Source organism: Sceloporus undulatus, chromosome 6 (assembly GCF_019175285.1).
Source record: "Sceloporus undulatus isolate JIND9_A2432 ecotype Alabama chromosome 6, SceUnd_v1.1, whole genome shotgun sequence".
In the NCBI taxonomy this organism is placed as follows: Eukaryota; Metazoa; Chordata; class Lepidosauria; order Squamata; family Phrynosomatidae; genus Sceloporus; species Sceloporus undulatus.
The window spans coordinates 43,094,465-43,119,897 of record NC_056527.1 but is presented as its reverse complement, the minus strand read 5'-3'; the positions used below and the strand labels follow the sequence as shown (position 1 = coordinate 43,119,897).

At 41.5% G+C, this 25,433-nt stretch overlaps 1 protein-coding gene across 1 annotated transcript in view; it reads left to right on the top strand.

The window, feature by feature from the left end:
• The first annotated feature begins 1,543 nt into the window (after nucleotides 1-1,543).
• The window catches only part of HIBADH (3-hydroxyisobutyrate dehydrogenase), a 90,580-nt gene continuing 66,690 nt past the window's right edge, over nucleotides 1,544-25,433 (top strand). The window contains exons 1-4 of the mRNA XM_042471177.1: nucleotides 1,544-1,653; nucleotides 18,733-18,893; nucleotides 19,990-20,099; nucleotides 21,935-22,056. Coding sequence (XP_042327111.1) covers nucleotides 1,572-1,653; nucleotides 18,733-18,893; nucleotides 19,990-20,099; nucleotides 21,935-22,056 — 475 coding nt within the window. The 5' untranslated portion in view covers nucleotides 1,544-1,571. The remainder of the gene's footprint in view (nucleotides 1,654-18,732; nucleotides 18,894-19,989; nucleotides 20,100-21,934; nucleotides 22,057-25,433) is intronic.

The window sequence follows — 25,433 nt, the reverse complement described above, 5'->3', positions numbered from 1 at the left end:
TTTTAAAAACAACCCAAAAAACCTTGCACAATGTAATGCAATTTGCAGGAGGCAAAGAAAGAAAAAGTTTTTTGCAGCTTCCTCAATGATGCCACTGAATATTAAAAATAACAACAACACCCAAACATAACTGCAAAGGAGGACAAGGCACTGGAAAACGTAGGGCATTCAAGAAAAATAGAGGACGTGACCAAATGAAAGCTAAAAACAATTTAGGGAAGGGAATTAACGGGAAGTATTTTAACTGTATGCTGCATTTTATATTGTGTTTTTATATAGAATCATAGAATCGTAGAGTTGGAAGAGACCACAAGGGCCATCCAGTCCAACCCCATTCTGCCATGCAGGAACTCTCAATCAAAGCATCCCCCAACAGATGGCCATCCAGCCTCTGCTTAAAGACCTCCAAAGAAGGAGGGACTTTGTTCCAGTGTCAAACAGCCCTTACTGTCAGGAAGTCCTAATGTTGAGGTGGAATCTCTTTTCCTGCAGTTTGCTTCCATTGTTCCAGGTCCTGTTCTCTGGAGCAGCAGAAAACAAGCTGGCTCCCTCCTCAATATGACATCCCTTCAAGTATTTAAACAGGACTATCATAACACCTCTTAATCTTCTTTTCTCCAGGGTAAACACCCCCAGCTCCCTGAGTCGTTCCTCATAGGGCATGGTTTCCAGACCCTTCACCATTTTAGTCACCCTCCTTTGGACACACTCGAGTTTCTCAATGTCCTTTTTGAATTGTGGAGCCCAGAACTGTGGCACTATTACTTCTCTTGATCTAGACACTATACTTCTATTTATGCAGCCTAAAATTGCATTGGCCTTTTTAGCTGCCGCATCACACTGTTCACTCATGTTCAACTTGTGGTCTACTTGGACTCCTAGATCCCTTTCACACGTAGTTTCATTCAGCCAGGTGTCACCCATCCTATATCTGTGCATTTCATTTTTCTGCTCTAAGTGCAATACCTTACATTTCTCCGTGTTGAATTTCATTTTGTTAGCTTTGGCCCAGCTTTCTAGTCTATTCAGGTCATTTTGAATCTTGATCCTGTCCTCTGGGGTATTAGCTATTCCCCCTAATTTGGTATCATCTGCAAATTTGATAAGTATGCTTCCAATTCTGTCATCCAGGTCATTGATAAAGATGTTGAATAGCACTGGGCCCAGGACAGAGCCCTGTGGGACCCCACTGGTCACTTCTCTCCAGGATGAAAAAGAGCCATTGTTGAAAGCACTCATAGAAAGATAAATGTGTCTGCTCTAAATGGAGGCACGTTTGGGGATTCCTCCCGGACAGAAGGCTGGAAATGTAGGGCACGTCCGGGAGAAGGAGGACGCCTGCCTCCTCCTCACAGCACCATGGGACGCCTTTAAAAAGGGCAGCTATGAGGAGCGAGAGGGGCGTCGCTGGAGCAGGTCACCGACCGGCCAGCGTCCCCTCTGATTGGCGCTGTCCTTTCGCTTCGCGGCGCGTGATTGGCTGCTGCAGCCGCCACTCCCGTCCCCCGCCCCCTTCCCTTGCTCGGCGGCGGCGCATGCGCAGAGGGGGTCCCCGGGGGAGGAGAGGCAGCATGGCAGCGACGCTCCTGCTCCGAGTCTCGGTCAGCTGGCTCTGCAGGAAGAGGCGCCTCTACGCCGAGAGCGTGGCCCTGGGTAAGCCCTCCTCCGCTGCCTTGCCTTGCAGCAGCAGAGCTTTGGGAAAGGAGGAGGAGGAGGAGAAGAAGAAGGGGAGGGACTGGGCCTCCTGGTGGGAGCAGAAAGTCACACTCTCTCAGCCTCAAGGGATGGCAGTGGCAGCCCTGAACAAATGGTCTTAGGGTCATGCCTTGAAGGCAGACAATATCAGATGGGTGTGTTGGTTTGCAGCATTTTTAGAAGAAGGGGGGGAGTGGCAGGGCCTCCTTGTGGAAGCAGAAAGTCACACTCTCTCAGCCTCAGAGGATGGTAATGACAACCCCCCTCGGAACTAATTTGCCAGGAAAGGCCATGACTTGGAGGCACACAACAGTATCAGATGAGTATGTTGGCTTGCAGCATTTTTGGATGATGGGGGGAGTGACAGGGCCTTCTTGTGGAAGCAGAAAGTCACACTCTCTCAGCCCCAGGGGAAGGCAGTGGCACCCCTGAACAAATCACTTTAGGGTCACCATATGTCTGGCATGACTTAAAGGCATACAACAGCAACAGCTGGTTGCGTTGGTTTGCAGCATTTTTGGGAGAGGGAGAGTGACTGGGCCTCCTTGTGAAAGCAGGGAGGTCAATGCTTGCACAGGTCACACTCTCTCAGCCTCAGGATAGTAGTAGTGGCAAACCCCCTCTGAACAAATCTTGCCAAGAAAACCCCATGAATAGGGTCACCTTAGGGTTGCCCTAAGGCACACAACAACAACAATAACAACAGCAAAATAATGATTGCAGTTGGTTTCCTCCTCACCTGGCGGTCCAAAGAAGTAACAGCCCTTGGCCCAAACTAGCAGCTGAAATGGGTGAGAATGGGCCAGACGGAGTATTTGCAGAGGGAAGGAAAAGAAATCTGAATTCTTGCTTTAATTATTGTATCTGGCTATTGGGTGTGTTTCCTTAGGCCTCTCTTGCTTGTTTAAATCCCCCTCCTCTGGAAGGAAGGGGTGGCGGATTATTCCTTGTGTTTTTACACCCTTTACAAGTATTGTACCTGCTGTTAAAAACCGCACAAGTTGTAAAACGTAGACCGGACAAATATCAGAATTTAGGTCGGTGGGGAAAGGTGGGTAGCGTCATAAATTCTTTCAATGTGTTTACTTAAAATAACACATGGGGTGTTAAAACAGGCCACAAAAGTTTATGTGACACTAGTGACCTGAAGTATTGAGTTAATAGTAGCTATGATCTATACTCATATTTACTTTTCCTATGATTCTGATTTCTTTTTTCCCCTCTGGGGGGTGGGAAGTGAGAATTTGATTAATTGTTTTGACCCTGTAAGTATGGTTTATGCATGTAAATTGCGAAATTGTAAGTATAGAGTTGGCATTTTGCACAACTGAAATGGGTTCTTCGTGGTCTCTGCCTTCTTACCCAGCATAATTCTCTTCTTATCTCCTAAGAAATAATTCCCACCGACTTTAACAGGATTTACTCTTAAGTAAGTTTATATAGGAAGTAAAGCCTATCAGCACAATCCTATCTGTGTTTACTCAGAAGTAAGCCTGACTGTGAGCCAGTGTGGTGTAGTGGTTTGAATGCTGGATCACAGTTTTGGAGAGCAGGGTTCAGATCCGCACTTGGCCGTGAAAACCCACTGGCTGACCTAGGGCAAATCACATTCTCTCAGCCTCAGAGGAAGGCAAAGCCAAATCTGCTCTGAACAAATCTTGCCTGGAAAACACTGTGATAGGTTTACCTTAGCGTCCCTATAAGTGGCAAAGGACTTGAAGGCACATGTATTCAGTGTGACATTTGTTGTTGTTAACTGCCCTTGGGTCATCCTCGACCCAAGGCGACCCTGTGTATGAGACATTTCCAAGGCCCTCTGTCCTCCACTGACCTACTCAGGCCCCATAGCACTTCTGAAACTAACTGAAAGAAAGAAGTTGGCATCATGAGCATTGGTAGACTTCAGTCTACTTCCTCAGATGCATTTGGTGGAGTGGAAGCCCAGAGACAGGCACTATTGGTATGTTAGAATGTCAATTCAAACTCAAAATCCTTTGTAGGGAAATGAAGTAGCAAACCCAGTTATAAAATGTTTCATGTGGACAAAGGCATTGAAAACTAGCCTTTGTGTTTGGAACCATAAACATCATTATAACTGGGATTGCTACTTCATTTCCATACACGAAGGATTTTGAATTTGAAGTGACATTCTCACATGTCAATGGCATATATATGTCTGTCCCTGGCTTCCACCGCACCAAATTCATCTGAGGAAGTAGACTGAAGTCTACGAAAGTTAATGCTGCCAAATTCTTTCTTTCCATTAGTTTCAAAGGTGCTACAAGATCTTTCTCCATACTGATTCCACAGACTAACACAGCTATATCTTTGAATTCTACTCAGGTCCTGTAATTTCATATCTGTGACCTCTCTGATTGAGTCCATCCATTTAGCATGTGATCTTTCTTTCTTGCTTTTATTGTCTTTTCTAATGAATCATGCCTTCTCATGATGTGGCCAAAGTACAATAGCCTCACTTTGACCCTCTTGGTTTCCAGGGATATTCTTGGCTTCATCTGCTCACTGACCCATTTGTTTGTCCTCTTGGCTGTCCAGGTATCCTCATCACTCTTCTCCAGCACCACATCTCAAATGCATTGGTTTTCCTCTTATCTGCCTTCTTCACTGCCTAGCTCTCACATCAGTATATAGTAATGCAGAATACAACTGCTTGGATGATTTTTACTTTAATGTTCAGTTGTGACATATTCTGGGTAAATTTGTGTCGGAGAGAGGCCCTAATGTGCAATCCTATCATGTCTACTCTGACGTAAGCTTCAGTGAGTTTATTGGGTTTAATTTTAGATAAGCATGTTTGAGAAACAGCGTGATTTGAGTGTAGGACTGAGTGTAGTGGTTTTAGTGTAGGACTGGGATTCTGGAGATTGAGGTTCAAATCCATGCTTGACTATGAAAACCCAGCGAGTGACGTTGGGGAGTCACACAGTCTCAGCCTCAGAAACCCCATGATAGGGTCACCTTAGGGTTGCCATAAGTCGGAAACGACTTCAGGGCATACAACAACAAGAGAAGCATGTTCAGTGTTATAGCTTTAGTCCTTCATTTTTAAAAAGATTATGATGATTGAAGGCTTCTGTTTGAAGTTTGCTTGCTTGTATGAGCAAATACGGTACTGGCATAAAAGAAAATGTCTAGCCTACCAGTCTGTTCACAACCAGTTCTTACTGTACAAATTTGTTCTCTGGATAAGAAGCTTGTCAGTCATAGTTTGCATACCTTTCCATCAGCAAATCTGTTTTATAAGGAAAAATTCTGTTAACATCAAGGATTTGATGATTAATGTTAACCTCCCAAGTGACTTAAATCCCCCTAAAGCCTTTAAATGGAATACAGTTCTGCCACATACTAGTAGAAGTAAATCTGTTCTCAATATAAGGTGTATAGTATGATGAAGAGCTTGAACTATGAGTGTAAAGCTCTCAGATCAAATATCACCTCCACCATGAATTCCTGTATGTGCTTTAGGTAAGAAGTATTCTTCCCTCTGCTCCTGCTAAAACAAATCTGTTAATATGGGAGTAATAATATTTATTTAAAGGAATTGGTATGGGTTACTTAGCGACTTACACATGAAGTGCCTTAAGCACTGCAGAAATACTGTATAAACATGGTATTATATTTTTTGCTAGTATCTGACAAGATATCTTTTATCTTATTAGGCTGAACTATACTTTATTTTGTCCAATTTAACACATAACAAGCCTGAATCTTATTATTAGTAGCAAATGGAGGAAGCCTTTTGAGTCAAATGGAGGAAGCCTTTTGAAATTTATGCATGTGTATATACTATTCACCAGTTAGTTCAGTGGGTCTACTCTAGTTGGGATTAGCCAATAGGATTCAGGCCTATATATCCAAGAGATATATCTTTAAACAATTTGGGATAGTTCATTATGAACCTCTCTTTCTTTTTTCCTGTTTTCTCTCAGTCTTATTTGCTTTAAGCTACATAAGACTTTCATTAATGAAATAATGATAAAATAATAATAATAATAAGTTTTTTAAAAAGTGTTAACTCAGTAAAGTAAAGGTTGCAACAAGAGCAATCAGGCAGCATACATTAAAACAATGCTTGCAACTTACTAGCCAAAATTTTGAGGGATCCCTGACTTATTGTATCATCTGAACTGGGCCAGCATAGAGTCGACTATGGTGAGATAGCTGGACCAGTGATCTGATTATGCATAATACAATGTCCAACATTCCCATGTATGTCAATATGGCAGATAAGAGTAATAAAGTAACAATGATCGTCATAGCATCATAGAGTTGGAAGAGCCCACAAGGGTCGCTAAATCCAACCCCCTGCCATGCAGGAACTCAGTCAAAGCACCCGTAACAGATGGCCATCTACCTCTGTTTAAAAAATACTAGTAGATACAAACAGCCTACAAACAAAGTGACAGTACATAGAGGGACAGGAGTCAAACTTCAAAGATAATATCTACAGAATATTGAATACTGTGGAAAATATGTAAGCCACTTTCAGGAAAGGTGGAATTATCCTTTTCTCTGTTTTCTTTGTTCATAGAATCGTAGAGTTGGAAGAGACCACAAGGGCCATCCAGTCCAACCCCCTGCCATGCAGTAACTCAAAATCAAAACATCCCTGACAAATGGCCATCCAGCCTCTTTTTAAAAACCTCCAAAGAAGGGGACTCCACCACATTTCAAGGGAGTGTGTTCCACTGTTGAACAGCTCTAACTGTCAGGAAGTTCCTCCTAATGTTTAGGTGGAATCTGGTGACAGGTGGTGAAAGGTGTTGCTTAAGTAGGCCAAATGGCACCAGTCATGCACAAATGCGAAGTATGGGGACTGGGCAGGCTTAGTAGCTACAGACTGTTAACTGGCTGTTGGGAATGTATGGGATGTGAGAGCCAGCATAGCGTAGTGGTTTGAGTGTTGGAGTACAACTCTGGAGACCCAGGTTCGATTCCCAGCTCAGCTATGAATTCCACTGGGTGACTTTAGGCAAGTCACACTTTCTCAGCCTTCAAGGAAAGGCAATGGCAAAACTCCTCTGAACAAATCTTGCCAATAAAGCCCCATGATAGGTTCATCTTAGGGTTGCCATAAATTGGAAACAGCTTGAGGGCACCCAATGCCAAAGGTATGGGACAGAACAGAAAACTTTGCAATGGCGAGAGAAAGCGCATGTGATTCGAATCCTGAAAATTAGCTGTCTGAACTACAGCGTTTTGATGTAGGTCCCTACTCAGGCAATCTGTAGGGATCATAATATTAGGATAGTAATCTTAATCTTTAAGTAGCAAAACTCTTTCTTCTGTCTCTTAGTTCATAAGAACCCTCAAAATTGCTCATGGAGTAAATTACAATACAGTAATAAAAGCAGTACAGTAATTATATAAAATGGTCACACAACAAATACAGATCAGTTTTCTTTTCTTTTTAAAATAAATTTTCAAAGGAGTACTATGATACTTTTTAAAAGATACGGGCTTCAGCTTACATGTCATACTGCTACAGAGTGGTTGTAAGATTGTTTTGGCAGCATAAAATATGACCCTGAACCCCCAAAGGTAAAATTCTTTAAACTAGAAAATTCATAGGAGTCTTCTATTGGATTTAAAGACATAGAAGTACAAATGGTTGAGGCATATCTGGTCAGTGGACTGAGACATCACACACACTGCTGAATAAATACCAGCTGCTATCAGTTTTGATAGCTCAACTCCCATCTATTGGATAGATAGATATACAACCTTCTGCTTACAAACACAGATATCTGGATTGGAGCTGTAGCACTTGTAACTACACGTAATAGGATACCATTTATTTCACTAGAGTCAATTCTGTGTGAGCAAATAGCTTTGTGTTACATATTTTTGTGATATCAATTGTCATATTAAGTATCTCATTTGCAATACATGTGAAAGAATTGTTTAACTTGGTTCTTGGGACTTTTGATAAATATACTCAAACTTGACAGAGGAAAAAGACCAAAGAAAATTAATAAGGATCTTAGACAATGTCTGGTAATTTCTACATATTTTTTTTAAAAAGATACTGGTGACAGACTCTTTCTATATTTGAAGAACCAATAGTATGAATACAGTATATTTACCCAGAGCCAGTGTGGTGTAGCTGATTTAATGTTGGACTAGGATGCTAGGAGGCCAGAGTTTGCATCCCTGCTCAACGTGGAAACCCACTGGGTGACTTTGGGCAACTGATCCTCTCTCAGCCTGTGAATGACAAACCTTCTCTGAAGAAACCTTGACAAGAAAAGCCTATCATAGGGTTGCCATAAGTCAGATTTATCTACTTGATGGCACTCAGCAACAAATCTTCACCCAGATTTTATTTGCAGCTTTGTGTGAAATGTCCCTGATTTTCTTTTTTTATATGAGGATTAATACAGCCACCTAATCCCTGAATTATGGTATGTTTTATGGGTAAAATAGCATTGCTCATAAGACCCTCTGCAGCAGCAAAGCCCATGTTATGTTGTAAGAAAAATTCCATGATGGCAGGTTGAATGCTGTCAAAGGAAAGTACAAAATCAGAGTGCAATTTGTGCCAAGGGAGGAATGAACTTTTACTTGCCTAAGGTTTGTTTCTGTCTTCCGGCCATGCCTGCTGCATTTTGATGCCTAATGCAAAGGAGGTGATGGAACACCTCAGTTGTATATATGAAGCTAACCAGACTGTTGTGTCTTCAGTCCTGTATAAGAAGCTGACCACACTGGTGTTTGTGTCCTATTTCAGCACTTGTGATAAGACAAGTCCTTCATTTTCTTTGAGTTCAGCTTACCTCAAGAACAACAGGTACAGTTCTCTCCATCCCATGCCTCTCAGCGTCTCCCACCTGAAGTAGCTGCCTCATTCTGCCAGATGGTTGGGCTAAACATGTCTGCCTCCTGTGATGGCATAAAGTTGCAAAAAGAGGTGATGTATTGAAGTGAATAGATAGGTTCAGATTGTTGTTCCTCCCTCTGCACTCCCATAACTACAATGAAGGATAAAAGTCCAACTGATTCCATAGTAAATTATACCAGTAGGGGTATTTAAAGCCTGGTCAGCAGAAAACATATTTCTTTATATATTAAGTAGAAGGTATTAGTCATTATCTAAAACAATACCCTACCTTGTTAGCATTACTCATTAATTCACAAGCAGTGCACTAAACACTGCTAAGAAGTTATTTTCTATTTTTTTAAAAAAAATATCTTTAAAATAGAATAATGGCCCTCACCAATTACCTTTAAAAATAATGTTGGGAAAGCATGTAATCAGTGTTACTTGTTGACCCTCTTAATAATGTATTGGTGTTACAAATGTTTCAAAAGGAATGTTGTTATGATCTTATTCCTTCCCTCCAATAACAACTATAGGTAATATTGGCGCATTACAGACCGCCCAAAACGGGTGGTCTCACGCCGCTGTCGGTTGCTGCATCCGGGAACTGCAGCAGCCAAACCGTGTGGTTCCCGGGCACAGCAAGAAAGAAGCACCAAAATGGTGCTTCTTTCTGCGCACTGGAAGTGGCGCCGCAAGGCGCGAGGTGCACACTTGTGGTGTCACTTCCGCCGCGTGACGTCCGGATGTCAAAATTTGTATAGGGCGCCGCCATTTTGATGCACTCATTACGCGTGAGGGGCAAGGTGCGTCAGGAAGCACTGCCCCTTGCGCGTAACGACGGCGCCTCATGGGCCCGTCTGTAACGCGCCATTGTTAGTTGTAACACATTCCTTTTGAACATTGATGTCAAGGTCTTTAGTATGGACTTGATCCACTCTGTATTCTTGTTGGCAGAACCTAGAGCACCAAATTAGACATTTCATAGGCGGGATATAGACCGCCAATTTGGGGCGGTCTGGCCCCGCCCCTTTCCCCGCCGGAGTGGGGCCTCAGCGGCCAGAATGGCAGCCGCTGAGGCCCCGATCCGCCGCTTTTCGGGCTGCGGGGAAGCGGCAAAAGCCGCTTCCCCGCAGCCTGAAAAAGGGGTGTCCCTGGGGCTTCAAGCCCCAAGGACACCCCGCGGCGGCGGGGAGCAGAGAAAGGGGCCGCTTGGCCCCTTTCTCGTTTAGTCCGCTGGGCGCAGCCATCTGAAGGCTGCGCCCAGCGGACTAAACCCGGAAGGAGCTCGAAAAATGCGCCTTCTTTAATGTTCCGTTGTCCGGGCGCAATAGCGCCCTGGCGCAGAGCTACTACGTCATGGACACGCCGCCCGTCTAGAGGCGGCGCGGCCATGACGTACTCACGTGGGGCGGCCGTGCGCAGGGCCGCCGCCGTTTGTGCGTGTTCGCCACGCACTAGGGTTTGGGCGGTGCGGAAGCACCGCCCTTTCGTAACCTAGTGCGTGGCGAACACGCACTAAACTGCCGTCGTAACCGGCCCTTGAATCATTGAGTTGGAAGAGACCACAAGGGCCATCCAATCCAACCCCTTCTGCACTGCCGGAAAATCAAAGCATCCCCAACAGATGGCCATCCAGCCTCTGCCTAAAGACCTCCAAGGAAGGAGACTCCATTACACTCTGAGGGAGTATGTTCCACTGTCAAAGAGCCCTTACTGTCAGGAAGTTCTTCCTAATGTTGAGGTGGAATCTCTTTTCCTGTAGCTTGCATCCATTGTTCCGGGTCCTGTTCTCTGGAGCAGCAGAAAACAAACTTGCTCCATCCTCAATATGACATCCTTTCAAATATTTAAACAAGGCTATCATATCACCTCTTAACCTTCTTTTCTCCAGGCTAAACACCCCCAGCTCCCTGAGTCGTTCCTCATAGGACATGGTTTCCAGACCTTTCACCATTTTAGTCGCCCTCCTCTGGATACGCTCCAGTTTCTCAATGTCCTTTTTGAATTGTGGTGCCCAGAACTGGACACAATATTCCAGGTGAGGCCTGACCAGAGCAGAATACAGTGGCACTATTACTTCTCTTGATCTAGACACTATGGCGGGTTACAGACCGCCGAAAAGTGGCGGTCTGGCTCCGCCTCTGCTAGCAGCATCCGGGAGCTGCAGCCTTTAAACTGCGCGGCTCCCGGACGCTGCAGAGAAGGAGCGCGGAAATCGCACTCCTTCTCGCACCCCGGAAGAGACGCCGCAAGGCACTAGTCGCGTGCTCGCAGCATCATTTCTGGGGTATGACATGTGGACGCAGCGCGTCCGCTACATCAAGATGGCGGCGGCCGTGTGGAACGGCCACCGCCATTTTGTGCGCGTGGAGCATGTACTAGGGTTAGGGGGTGCGGAAGCACCACCCCTTCCTAACCCTAGTAAGTAACCCGCCTATACTTTTATTGATGCAGCCTAAAATTGCATTGGCCTTTTTAGCTGCCGCATTGCACTGTTGACTCATGTTCAACTTGTGGTCTACTTGGACTCCCAGATCCCTTTCACATGTAGTTTCATTCAGCCAGGTGTCCCCCATCCTATATCTGTGCATTTCATTTTTCTGCCCTAAGTGCAGTACCTTACACTTCTCTGTGTTGAAGTTCATTTTGTTAGCTTTGGCCCAGCTTTCTAGTCTATTCAGATCATTTTGAATGTTGATCCAGTCCTCTGGAGTATTAGCTATTCCTCCTAATTTGGTGTCATCTGCAAATTTGATAAGTATGCTACCAATTCTGTCATCCAGGTCATTGATAAAGATGTTGAATAACACTGGGCCCAGGACAGAGCCCTGTGGGACCCCACTGGTCACTTCTCTCCAGGCTGAAAAAGAGCCATTGTTGAGCACCCTTTGGGTTCGGTCGGTCAACCAATTACAGATTCATTTAATAGTTACTTTGTCTAGCCCACATTTTACAAACTTGTTTGCAAGAATGTCATGGGAAACCTTGTCAAAGGCTTTACTGAAATCAAGATATACTATATCCACAGCATTCTCTTCATCTACCAAGCTGGTAATTTTATCAAAGAAAGAGATTAGGTTTGTCTGGCATGACTTGTTTCTCTGAAACCCATGTTGACTTTTTGTGATTATGGCATTGCCTTCTAGATGTTCACAGACTCTCTGTTTAATGATCTGCTCCAGAATCTTTCCTGGTATTGATGTCAGACTAACGGGACGATAATTTAGCAGTAGGAACACTGGCGAGAATGCGACTGAAGCAAACATTACAATGGTGTATCCTCTGTGTGTTTTCCTCAAAGTAAATGACAGAGTTCAGTGAGATTCAGATGAGTGTAAGTATGCACAGGTCTAAAATGTAACGATGGTCACATTACCAATGCTTATCATCTTAGAATCAGAAATTTCAGGTCCAAAGTACACCTTAAACTGCAAAGATGAGGTAACCTATGCAATATAAGTCAGAGAAAGAGAATTTAAAACTCCCAAACTCTGACTCTCAGGTGGAGACTATGGTAGGTTAGATACCTCTGCTGTATGCCCCAAGGCAGAGAAAGCTAAGCAGCAGAATCACTGGCTGATTAGTAACTAATTAGCCAGCAGAACTCTCTCTGGATAAGAATGAGAACATGATTGTCCATATGTATGCAGGAAAACTTTCCTCATGAGGAGACCATTGAATTGGGAGTGGTTGAAAGCAAGTTTTGACTAGTGCGGAGTCCTGAGAATAAATAGTTGGCTGCTTATGCCAGCTTTAAAAAGGACACTGAATCTGCAAATACACCACTTTCTTTATCGCTTTAAATGATTTAGTTTACAACTGGAGAGAGTTCTTTCTTCTGGCGGTGAAGCAAAACTTTGGTGAATTTCCTTCTTTCTATAAGCAAGAGTTGAGGAGAAAAAAGCCTATTTACAAGATTCAAGTAAAGAAAGAGGAAAAAAAGCAGATATAGTAAAATTAATTAGGGGGCCTCAACAGACTGGAATAAAGAGCCAGTCTTGGGGCAGAGTGGGGGCATGGCATCCACACAGTGGCCACCTGAACGCTTCCCCCACACCGCCTGCTTGACCAGATGGCGGGCGGCATCATGCGGCATCTTCAGCACAGTGTTTACGCACGTGGTGGCAAAAAGCTGACGCCGCCACAGCTTGAATGCCCTTTCCATGGTGCAAAAACCCACCTCCTTTTTGCGCCACAGAAATGCCAGATTGGGGTAACGGTGTGTAGTTGCTGCAGCCCCAATCCATTGACAAAAGAGGCAGCTGCATGTCTTTTCAGCCCCAAAATTAACAAATTACAGTACAGTAGTTTACCTTTGGGTAACTTATAGTTACTGGATAGCTTGCAGAAGCCGTGGAAGCTTAAATACATTAACATTTGTTGGAGAAAGAACTACTCTGTCACTTCCAAATTCTTGAATGTGATGTAATTTTTTTTCTTTAGGTGTGCTATGGAACTTGGAGCCTCTGTTAATTTTTGCCTGCTTTATATGCTTGTAATGATCGTGATATACAGTGAGCCCTTGGTAAAGTACAGTTGGCCTTCCATAGCCACAGATTTTTTATCCATAGATTTAACCATCCATGGCTTGAAAATACCCCCCCCTCAAAAAAATTGCCATTTTATATAAGGGACACCATTTTACTACACCATTGTGTATAATGGGACTTGAGCATCCAGCGGATACCAAGAGACCACTGTACTGTTTTATTTCATTGTGTTGATTTTTTTCTTTTATAAATGTTTCTTATAATAACCATGAGTAGATGGTATCTAGGCTCTGGATTAGCACTGCATTCACACAGAATAGGAGTTGATTGTGCCTCTTAATTCTCTTGCTTGTTCTTATTTATTCATCTATGCCTACTACAGAGATAGAGAGCCAATGTAGTTTGGTGACTGGGACTTAAAAAGACCAGGTTCAGGTCCTCACTAACCTATGGGCCTGTCCAGACAGGCCAAAATAAAGCTGCTTCGGGTCACTTTGGAGGTATGCTGTTTAAATGATGCATGCGTCTTAAGAGGCCAGAAGCCACGCAAAAGCCATGTTCCATTCCTAAGGACCGGAGTGCAGCTTTGGGACCGCTTCTGGCTTCTTAGGATGCATGCAGCATTTAAACAGCATACCTCCAAAGTGACCTGAAGCAGCTTTATTTTGGCTTCTCTGTACAGCCCCTATGAATCCCATTGTGCATCCTTGGGCCAATAACTATAGTCTTAAGCCTAAATCAAAGATTGGTTGACATGAAGATCAAGCGGGAACCATGTATACTGGAACAACATTCATGGAGAGATGTATTGCTGCATGTCAGTTCTTACGGGGGATACTCACAAGAGTTTCATAGGATAGACTTGTCTGTGAATGAGGACAAAGGCAAACGTGGGTAATGCCAAAGGGGGCAATCTCCCATCACTCATTTTTCTACTGCTATTTCTCTTCCCTCCTGAAAAGAAAAAGAAAAAAGAGCAGGGTTATATGAATGGGAAGTTCTTTCTAAAGAAGCCCAACTGCCTCATGGAAGGGGGCACAGTCAGTCAAAAAGTGAAATAGACTGGCCATGAGCCAATAGTTGCTGACACCTGGCCTAATAGCTAGTGTTTAAGCTATAACTATTTAGTGCAGACTGGAAAATTGAGATTTGAGTTCAGTGGGCATAATTTTTTTTTCTGTATTACACACACAGTACAATGTTCCAAACAAACCATATTGTGTTATGGTTTCTTAGTTTTATTGACAGCTACTCTTGTCATTCAAGTGTCTGTCGTCATTCTAATTTATGTGAATATTTTACTAATACCAAAGGATAGCTTTCAGATTGCTGGGTGGAAGGATCAAATAACTGTAGTGTGAAAGTTCTCTGTTATGCCTTTTAAAATTAATCTTTAGTTCATATAGGCAAACTGCCATGTGATAGTGGCTTGCGTTCATCCAGCTTCTGGTGAGCAGCTGTTTGTATCATGAATTATAGGTGATATGAGCTGGCTGAATCAGCAGACAGGAAATGGAAAGAGAACAAATATGTGTGGAATCTGAACAATCTTCTTGACAGTCCATATTAAGAGTTGGACTTCTCTTGTAACAGAAGAACCATAAGTAATTGAGTGGCACTGAAGGACATCAAACCCCAAACAAACAGCAAAACAGAAGGAGAACCACCCTTGCAAATGAACTGTAAAACTGCAAACAAACCTTAACATTCCTAAACAACATGTTTTTATAGAAGCCATATTTATTTAGTTTGAAAAGTTCATTCAGAATGATAAAACTGCCAGTAATATATTAAATGTAAACTGGTTTTGAGTTTATTTTAAAAAAAAAATTACGATGGCTACAGTATTTCTAAGAAATTAAAGGTTTGCTGCCTTCCAGGAATTTTACTGCAGAAATGGCAGCTTTCTGTCCATTGATCTGTGAAATTTTGAGAACTCTATCAGAAAATAAATATTCTATACCAGTTTTAAAAAGTACTCCTTGATAGGCTTTTGAGACAAGTTCATACTGTCAAAGGCTGCAGTTGAGGGCTGCAACCTGTGCTGCATACCCACAAAGGCACTTGCATACAAAGAATCTACTGCCCTTTTCTTGCTGCTACAGTTTCTTATGTCCTTCGTTGGCATATAGGGAACATATGGGAAAAGATTGGGAGCGATGGTTACATTTGAAGGGGATGTTGGGTAGAAATGACCAGTTTGTGCACAAGCTTGTTTGCAGCCCCAAACCTGCATTTTTCACTTACCGGTAATCAAGAAGTCAACTTGCATTGTGTTTATTACAGGCATACTTCACTTAACAAAGCTTCTGACAAAAAAAACCCTCCTTTTCACATTCCCCCCAGACCCCTGTTCCTCCTTATCTTCTGTCTAGTTGGGTTTTTTTAGCAGCACCAGTATTGGGAAGATGATGGAGAAGGGCTGGAGAAGTGCAGACTTTCAGTGCCAGCTGGTAGCGGCATATCTCTAGTAATTCTTGAGCTGGGAAAGAATGGGATTCTGCTCAAGCCAGTCCTGCTGTGTGGGCCTGCCTGTGACAGGCTGCGGTGGCTACAAAAAAGTCCCCTAGCTGACCATTGCCAACGTAGTCCTGGCTGACTGGAGTAAACATTTGCCAAAGGACCTGAGTGTATGAGGTGGATTATATGGGAGGAGGCAATCCTATAGGTAACCTGGACCGAAATGATGCAGGGCTTTAAAGATAATAACCAACACTTTGTACCTTGCCCAGAAACTAATTGGCAGCCAGTTGAATGATTTTAATATTGAGGTGATACGCTCACTCCTGGATGTCCCAGTAACCAACCTGGCTGCTATGTTTTGAAGTAATTGAAGTTTCTAAACTTGGTTGAGAAGTAGCCTAATGTACAGTGCATTGCAAAAATCCAGCCTGCATGCACTACCATATTTAGGTTGTCCAGCTCTAGGAAGGGTTGTATACCAGATGAAGCTGATAGTAGGCACTCCTGGCTGTTGTAGCTATCTGAGCTGTCATTTGGAGCAATGAACCCAGAAGTACCCCCAAGCTGTGAACACAGTCTTTCAGTGGGAGTGTAACCCCATCCAGGACTGATTGACACACCTCCAAACCTAGGTAAGGACCTTTGATAGTAAGCACCCCTGTCCTGTCTGGATTCAGATTCAATTTGTTTTTCCTCATCCCATTACCTCCTTCAGACATTCATTCAGAGGAGACACACTATCCTTACCTGAGGATGTATTTGAAGGCATGGAGAAATATATTTGGGTGTCATCAGCATACTGATAACACCCTGCCCCAGGCCTCTGGATGGTCTCTCCCAGCGGTTCTATGTAGATGTTGAATCACATTGGAAATGGCACCTTGGAGTATACCATACAACAGCTCCTTTTTTGTGGAACAGCTATCTCCAAGCACCACCATATGGAACTTGCCCAAGAGATAGGACTGGAACCACAGAAGCACAGTGCCTCCGATTCCCATATCCCTCAGGCATTCCAGATGGTCAGTGGTATTTAACATTGCTGAGAGGTCTAGAAGTACCACCAGGGACACTCTCCTCTCATCCACTAAGGGGACTATAGCAGTCTCAACTCTGTATTTTGCTCTGATGCTGATTTCAAATGGGTCTAGATAATTTGTATCATCTAAGACTGCCTAGAGTTGGAACATAACTGCCCTCTCAATCATCTTGCCCAGAAAAGGAAGATTTGATACTGGTCTATAGTTGTTTAAGTCCATGGGGTTCAGGGAGGGCATTTTTAGAAGTGGTCGTACCACTTTTTCTTTCAAACATGGGTAAACTTCACTCCTGAGTGATGTATTAATAATATATAGTAATTGAAATCTAATTGCATCTCCACCCTGGGCAACTAGCCAAAAAGGACACTAATCAAGAGGACAAGTTGTCTTCCTTACCTGCCTCAGCAGCTTGTCCACATCAGCAGTTCTCACCAGTTGGAACTGATCCAGTGTAATCCTACTCACAGAGTTGCTGGACACCCCGTTGTCAACTTCTGCTATAATGATGGCATCTAAGTCGGCTCTTATGCAAGAGATTTTCTCTGTGAAGTGATCATTAAAAGCATCAAGTGAACTGCTGTAGGTTCTAGAATTAGATTCGAGGGGAGGGTGTGCCCTAAAAATCATGGATGTATATGTTTGGCCACCAAAATAAAAATCCTAAGGAAAGAGGAGGCTGGTGAAATTAAAAATCTTCCCTGAATGCATCTGGAAGAAACTTTCATATGGTCTTTAGAAGATTTTTTTTTAATTTACTCATGCATGGCTTACCTGGCTTGGTTGCTTTATTTCCACATGTGCATATTGTTAGTTTTGAATAAAAACTGTGCTGGAGCTTGTTGAACATCTCTTCTTTTTGTGGCACAGTAACCTATCCCTATCCTTTTCATGTTATTTCTTCCTCTGGTACCAAATTTTCTGTTAAATACATAATGCCAAAGAACGCACCTAGTTTATTAACTGAGGTGTGCCTGTATTATGTTTATGAGTTATGTCCATATCTCATTTTTTCTTCATAGCCTTAAGGCAGCATGCATGTCTCTCTTTCTCCTGCTTTAACCCACCATATTAACTCTTATCAGGCTGAAAGGGAATGACTAGCCTAAGATCACTCAGCAACTTTGCTGGAACTGGGGGCGGGGGTCTTGAACACGGATCTCTAGGGTCCCTGGTAAACATGCTAACAACCAGTGGTGTCACTAGGGTTGGCGTGACTCAGTGCAGTAACTCAGGTCATCACCCCCCCCCCCCATTGACCTCTTTCCATACCACACCATACAGAATCTTAGTGATGTTTTTGTACTAATGTTACTCATATATTATAATTTCCTTATATTAGTGAATGTAATGGTAATAGTTGTGCCATAAACAACTAGCAAAATTAATACATTGATAAATTACAATATCATATGCATAGCCTAAATGTCTTTACATATATAATGTAGTTAAAATGAAAATCTGGTAAAATGTGATGTTTTTAAAGAAAAGTTTTTAAAAGACTAATTAATTTTTAAAAACTAAAAAAAAAAAAAAACCCTGGGGCTTCTCCTTTCTCCTTCCACTGAGCCTCTTCCCACTCTCACCATCTCTTTGGCATTTTAATGGGACACAAGCAAATGCAGCTGTTTGAGGAGGGGTGGTGAGACCCCCCCCTTAGGATATCACCTGGTGCAGGTCACACCCCTCACACTTCTCTAGTGATAACACTGCTAACATCTAGATGACAGTTTCTATTTCTCTGCATTATTGACCTATTTGTATAAGTCAAAGGCAGTTTGCAGTGGTCACAGAGTTTCACTAGGCTTAAATGTACTTAACTCTATGCAGGGCTGAAATCAGTAAATTGGCAGCTTTTTGTGTATTATATGCTAAAGGCACAGAAAAAAACTTTGCTTAGTGTTATTCATCTGATTGGTTCAGCAGCTGAGCTAGAGATTTAGCATACTACATATCCTACCTATGCTTTTAGATAGGATGGAAAGAGTGAAGATTATATATTATATTATAGATTTGGTATGTTTATAAACTTCATTCAGGAAAATAAAAATGGCAAATTGAAAGAAAAATGATGTTTTACTTCTAGTAAATAAAATAATACTTTTAAAATTTTGAATTACCTATACATTTCAAATAGCGCTTATGCTATTGAAATATGTTTTGATGCGATATTTTAATAGTGAAACCCTTGAATTGCTGTTAGTGTCTTCTAGGGGAATGGCTTCTAAAACCTCTGTTGGATTCATTGGTTTGGGTAACATGGGATCTCCAATGGCGAAAAACCTTGTCAAACATGGATACCCTGTTATCGCATATGATGTCTTTCCAGAAGCATGTAAAGAATTTCAGGAGCTGGGTACACAGGTATAATAGTCAACATATTACTGTTATTTTTTTTAATTGTCAGATATTGTGCTATAAAATTCATTTAATGATCAGAATTATTTCCAATACTTACCCTTAATATAGAGCATGATTCCTAAATTTGGTCATCTGGTTGTTGTTGTTTTTTAACATACGGAGAGAGAATGAGCATGCAGAATCATTGTAGTGTTGCTGGGTGCTAAACTTAGGAGTTTATCTCCCTATAATTAATGTCCTCTTTTGCATTAGCCTCCCAGCCTGAGGCTGGCCATCAGCACAAAACAATACACATGCAAATCACTCCTGCATTCCCAGGCTCATACAGTATATATACACCCAACTTTTTCCAGGCAAAGCATTCTCTGAAGATGCCAGCCACAGATGCTGGCCAAACGTCAGGAAGAAACATTTCTAGAACATGGCCACATTGCCCGAAAAACCCACAAGAAACGTGTATTACACATGTTGTTTTTGCCCACAAAAACTTCTCATTTAATTTTGAGTAATTCATTTTCCATTGGAAGTCTAATATATATGAATTGGGTTGTCTCCAGTGCACTTTGTTCTGCCCCTACTTACTGTTTCTTTAGTTCAGAAACAAATCTGGTGATTTTGTAAGTAATTTAATAAAAGTTTTTTAACAAGTGTAGTTGCCCTTTCTGCCTCTACAGAGTGTCATAGAATACATAGGGCTGGTGTCCAGGCACAATTGTGTTTAGAGTATGCTGAGTCCAATTTAACTTTAGTCCAGCTGATTTAGATGCATCTTCTGTAAGCATAACTTGGATCCAACACAATGCCTGTCTTTGGCAATTGATCTTTTGGTTACCAGCCAGATAATTAGCACAGCCTTCCCTGAGCAGATTCAACTGTTATGTCTATATGCTGTCTATTAACATTCATAGTAACAGTGGCATCCTGCAAGATTTCACTACTGATTTGTGTTGCTTCAGATACATGCCACTGTCTATAGTTGAGTTATTTATATTGAAGTGCTTTAGAACTTGCTTAAACTGCTAAAAGCAACTGAACAATTTCTTTTCAATACGCAACAGCACGCTGACCTCTTTTTCACCCACCTCCTTTTCCTTACAAGGTGACAGATTCCCCAGCAGATGTAGCAGAAAGAGCTGACAGGATTATCACAATGCTTCCATCTAATCCTAATGTAATGGAAGTTTACACAGGCACCAATGGAGTTCTCAAGTAAGGAATTTCTTCTGGCTTTTGGTTTAGCTTTATAAAAGTGAGTGTTTGTGCTACTGTAAATTCTGCATTAATGCCTTAGCATTAAGGTCCTGCTTGCCTGTTAAATTATTATATTTCTTAATACATTCTACAATTCAGCAAACAGTACATGCAGATAATCACTCCAACTGTGCCACTGAGTATTCTGGCAATGAGGTTATACGTGCAGAAATGCATGTGTGTTCCATGTGGTAGTACCACATAACATTTGGTTGCATTTGTAGTCTTCGGGAGCAAATCCAATAGTCTGGAAGTCGATTAGTTCAATCTCATTTGTCTTTTCTAATGAAACTCAAATTGAGAACTATTTTTTTGAAAATGTTTTTTAAAAAACAGCTTGACAAGAGAAGAACACAAAGCTGCATCTTCTTAAAACATGCAGAAACCAAATTTCTGTTATTTTTTGGAACAACAGGATCAATGATCTCATTCATAATTGACCCTTTTCACACTGTACAACTATAGCACTATGATTCCACTTCAGCTGCCATAGTCACATCCTGTGGAATCCTGGGACTTGGAGCATAGAGGGGGGCCTCAGAATTCTAAGCCAGAAAATTTCAGTGCCTCAGCAAACTACAGACCCCAAGATTCCATAGGATGCAGTCATGGCAGTTTAAGTGGAATGGTAGTGCTATAATTGTGTAGTATGAATGGGCTCAAGTGACAGAGTTTACAGTGGTGACTTTTATTCCCCTGGGGTAGCAACTTAAATCCATTTACTAGTCCCAATTAGAGTAGACCTTGAATCAGTGGGATTTACATGCATGTTGATTTACCAGTCATGCAATCAATTTATCAATTGATAAAATGGGTCTCCTACAGTTGGGATTAGCAACTGGATATGGACCAAGCTGTTATGGACCGGTGGTAGCACTAGCCAAGAGAACCAGTATGGTGTAGTGGTTAGAGTGCTGGCCTAGAAATCTGAGAGACAGGGTTTAAGGTTGCCATTTGTCCCAGAAAACCTGAAAAAAACCTGCATAGAAGGGACTAAAAATGGCTGGGCCAGTTGAAGCAGTAAATCCCAGATTTCTCCTTCATTGCAGGCTGATGGGTAGGTTAAAATGTAGCAGTGAAGATGAAATAAGAAACTATGCAAGAAGACTGGCATAGGCAGGAACCTCATCTCGCCCTACAGGCTCTGGTTGCTACTACACAGGCATAGCATTGCCACATTATTCTTCCATTCCCTCCCTGCTTCCCCTGACAGGACTAGAAGGCAGTAAAGGAAATAGGCAAGCAGAGATGGCGTTGTGTTGTGTGGTGATTGTGTCAGCGGCAGCTCAGTGGAACTTCACTTCCGAACAGCCTGAAGAGACACACCAGCTTCACACCAGCTGGCTGGGGCGGGGGAAGAAGGAAAAGAGCTTTTAGCTTGGTACTGGTACGGAAACATAATGGTAGAAAAAGTAAAATGATTAATATGATGAATCTGCATAATCAGAATGTAAATTAATAATATGCATAATTATAATTTGCATAATATGTAAACTATATGCCCAGATATGAGAGACTAGAATATAGCAACCCTATTCAAATATTCACTTGGCCAGGCAAGTCAGGGGGTGACCTTGGACAAATTGCACTTTCTCAACTTCAGAGGAGGACAATCCTCTTTGAACAAATGTTGCCAAGAAAAGTCCATGATATATTCACCTTAGTGTCACCATAAATTGGAAATGATTTGAAGGCACACTTCATGACACACAGCACTACCAAAAACAATTATCTGCTTATTTTACAGAGCTACCGATCTTATAAAATGTAGTTTGTTTATTTTTCCTTTCCAGAAAAGTGAAGAAAGGATCATTGCTAATAGACTCCAGTACTATTGATCCTGCAGTATCAAAAGAGCTAGCAAAAGAAGCTGAAAAAATGGGAGCTGTTTTTATGGATGCCCCTGTTTCTGGTGGTAAGTACTTTTTTAAATTGGCATAAAGGGAAAGAGAAGCAATGCTTCCAAGATGGCACTGCTTTGAAGGAGCTGCTCAAGGACTATTGAATAACAACATCTTGCTATCTCTTGCTTTTATCTGCCAAAAAAAGCAGTAGGGGAATTGCAGCTAAGAGAGCATGGGGATAGGGAGGAAAGTGGGAAACTGAACCAGAAACAAATGAATATGTGGTTTTCCAGAGTACAGTCAGCTCTTCTTATACACGGATTCAAGCATCCACAGTTTGAAAATGTTCCAAAAAAGTATAAATTTCAAATATCAAACCTTGATTTTCCATTTTTTATAAGGGACACCATTTTGCTATGTCATTATATTTAATGGGACTTGAGCATCCACGGATTTTGTTATATACGGGATTTGTAGCTTTTGTGGAAGTTGTTATCCACAGCCTTAATTTATGTATTTGATAGTACTGTACTTAATACACTCTGAGAAGGATTAAAAATATGCAATTTCATTGCCTTATTTCTGAAAGAGAAAAAACAGGTTGATTTTGCTCCTTAACATGGAGTTCTGTTGTTATGCTGCGGAGTTTTCTATTATATGTTTATGTCCTCTGGCTCTGTCACTTCTCTACCAATTAGAAATCCCTATGCAGGGTTATTCAGAAATAATGACTGACCACATTATACCAAAAGCTCCAATTTCAAGCATGCTTAACATTTCAGATAATCCCAGTTGAGTGCTGGACTTATAGCAAAGGAATCATGTGGTGGCAGTGAAGTTGTTAACAAGGGTAGTACTTGTTACTGAATAGTACTTGTGTGTTTCAGACTGAGACTGAATGTAGACTTTGTGACTTCAGCATCAAACTATTCCTGTCCTCTGCCCCTGTTTTTTGTTGGTTTGTTTTTGTTGTGTATTTTAATCATCCTGATGTGTTCTGGAGAATTTGGAAAGTTTTGTTACTGTTTTATGTCATCCTTGGTTGGTCTTAAATTACTGGATGGCAAATATCTCCTAATGGAGCAGTATGGCTTTATTTTCTTCATATTTGTCTTAGACAATACCATATATATTTAGCTTTTCAATAGAGAGATTCCAAAAGTGCAGGAGTATTTTATACTACCAAATAAAGGGACTTTACTAGTGGAAAAAGAAATGTTTTGATGCCTTCTGTCTAATAGGACTGTGCAATGTGAAAAGCCCAGCTCCATATTTTTCTTTCGTTTTGGTTAGTTCTGATAAAGCCATCACCCATCTGTGGATTAAAAAGGGGCAATAATGAATTTTTTTTGCCATAAAATATTGGAGAAAATATGTTTAGGTGGGTGGATATGGATTAAGATCACAGTAGGAATAAGAGGTGTATAAAGCAATATAGGCTACTGGCCATGGGAGACGAAAGACCCGTTATGATAATGACAAAGAAGCAATGTAGCCTTACACCAAAAAGTTACCTCATCAGTTTCCATTTGTACTTGCCTGCTGCTAGTATTTGTACTGTATATACTCATGTATAAATCCAGAAATTTTAGTTTAAAAATTGACCTAAAAAACTTGAGCCAACTTATCCACAACACAAGTCAATGTAAATACTGTACTTTAACTCTTATATATAAAAAAAGAACCATCCCCTTGTGCCTGGTGAAAGGCCAGAGTGTAATCTGTCCTGGAAGAACTGACTCTCTATCTGTTCTCTCATCCATCCTGCCTTTAGTACAAGCACAAACAGTTAGGCCTGCTGAAATTTTGTTAAGTTGTTTGGCATTGTTTTCCTTTGCTTTTCTCCTGATAACTTTGCTTTGTTACGTGCCCTCAACTAGTTTTCTCCCTTGACTTATCCACAGGTCATATCAAAATCCATAATTTTGGCTCTAAAACCTGTTATCAATTTATACATGAGGTCAGTTTATAGTCAAGTATATATGGTACTTGCATTTGAGTGTCTTTCAACATAGCATGACATAAATATGTATGAATACTAAGAGATATCCTTTCAACATTTTAAGATATTAATGATTATAAAGAATTTTCCATGAGTTTGTATGGATCATTTTTCCAGTATCATCAAACCATCTACTTTTGAATAAGCAGCAGATCTCTCCATGTTGCCTGGATAGGTTTCTTTCCAGTTGCATCTGTCCTGTATGAAGAGAAACAGAAATATGTTAACGCTATTTATTGATGGTGTAGGGACAAGTGTAAACTGAGAATGAAGAAAGTGTCCTTGGTAAGCATAAGAGCTGCTTTATACACACCATGTTACCATTGTGGGATTTGCAGCAGTTGCTAGTGTCAGGGCTAAAGTATCTCTTGTGGAATGCAGTGCAAGAGTCTGTGTGTATCCGTGTGTATTTTTTCTTCCTTAATGGAGAAAATAACATGTTGAATAGAGCCATTTTTACTAACTTGTATAAATGATTCCTAGAAGATTGAAACAGTAGGCAGTGGAGCTTGTTAAAGACTTTTTGCTTTACAAGCTTTAAAGAATTTAGAATATGGTTTGGCTACTTTTTTTAAAAAAACAACAACCCAAAACCCTCTTATAGACATGGTTTTAGAGCCAGCATCAAGTCTGTACTGTGCTTGTCTTTTTAAAATACAAACATGCGCTCTTGCTCTTGCTATTTACTGAATCAGAACCCTACTGTTTCCACTAGTGCTGTGTCTAATTTATAGTGTGACCACAAAAACTAGAATTATTTATATGTTGGCACAAAACGGCACCACTGTAGCTAAGCGTCTGTTGGCATTTCCATTATAAATCGTCCCTTGGAGAAGTTTATAACTTGGCATTTTTACTTTGCTTCAGGCTCTCAACATGCTGTTTCTGTCCAAGCACAATTGTGCATGCCTTTTACTAACAAAATGTAATTTAAATAAGCTTGGGTCACTTATTTATGCTTGAGAGCTGGTATCACAGACTAGGGTTTGAGGCATAGTATTTAATTTTAGTTGCTTATATTTGGTCAGAACTGTGGTGAAATAAAATAATAGGGGCTTGTAAGTGACTTTACAAACTTCCCCCCCTCTAAATTACTAAAATGACACAGGTCTATGAGTAATGATCTTTTATGCAAGTTCTTTGTGGAAAATTGCTACATATGCCAGTTTTTTCTTAAGGAAATCTTAACCTTAACTGCATGTTGATTATGTAGTTTGTCTCTTTAAAAATACTCTATTAAATTAGTCTATAGGGAACCATGTTTGTCAGATTTACTGAATTCTAATAAGCATCTACATTTAGTGTAGTGGCTTGAATGTCAGAATGTGACTCTGGAGACCATGGTTTGAATCCTCACTCATCCATAGAAACCCAAGTGGCAAGTGACAGGGGCTGTACATACAGCTCCTAACCTCATGCCGTGGCCCCAATCCAGCCTTTCAAGCA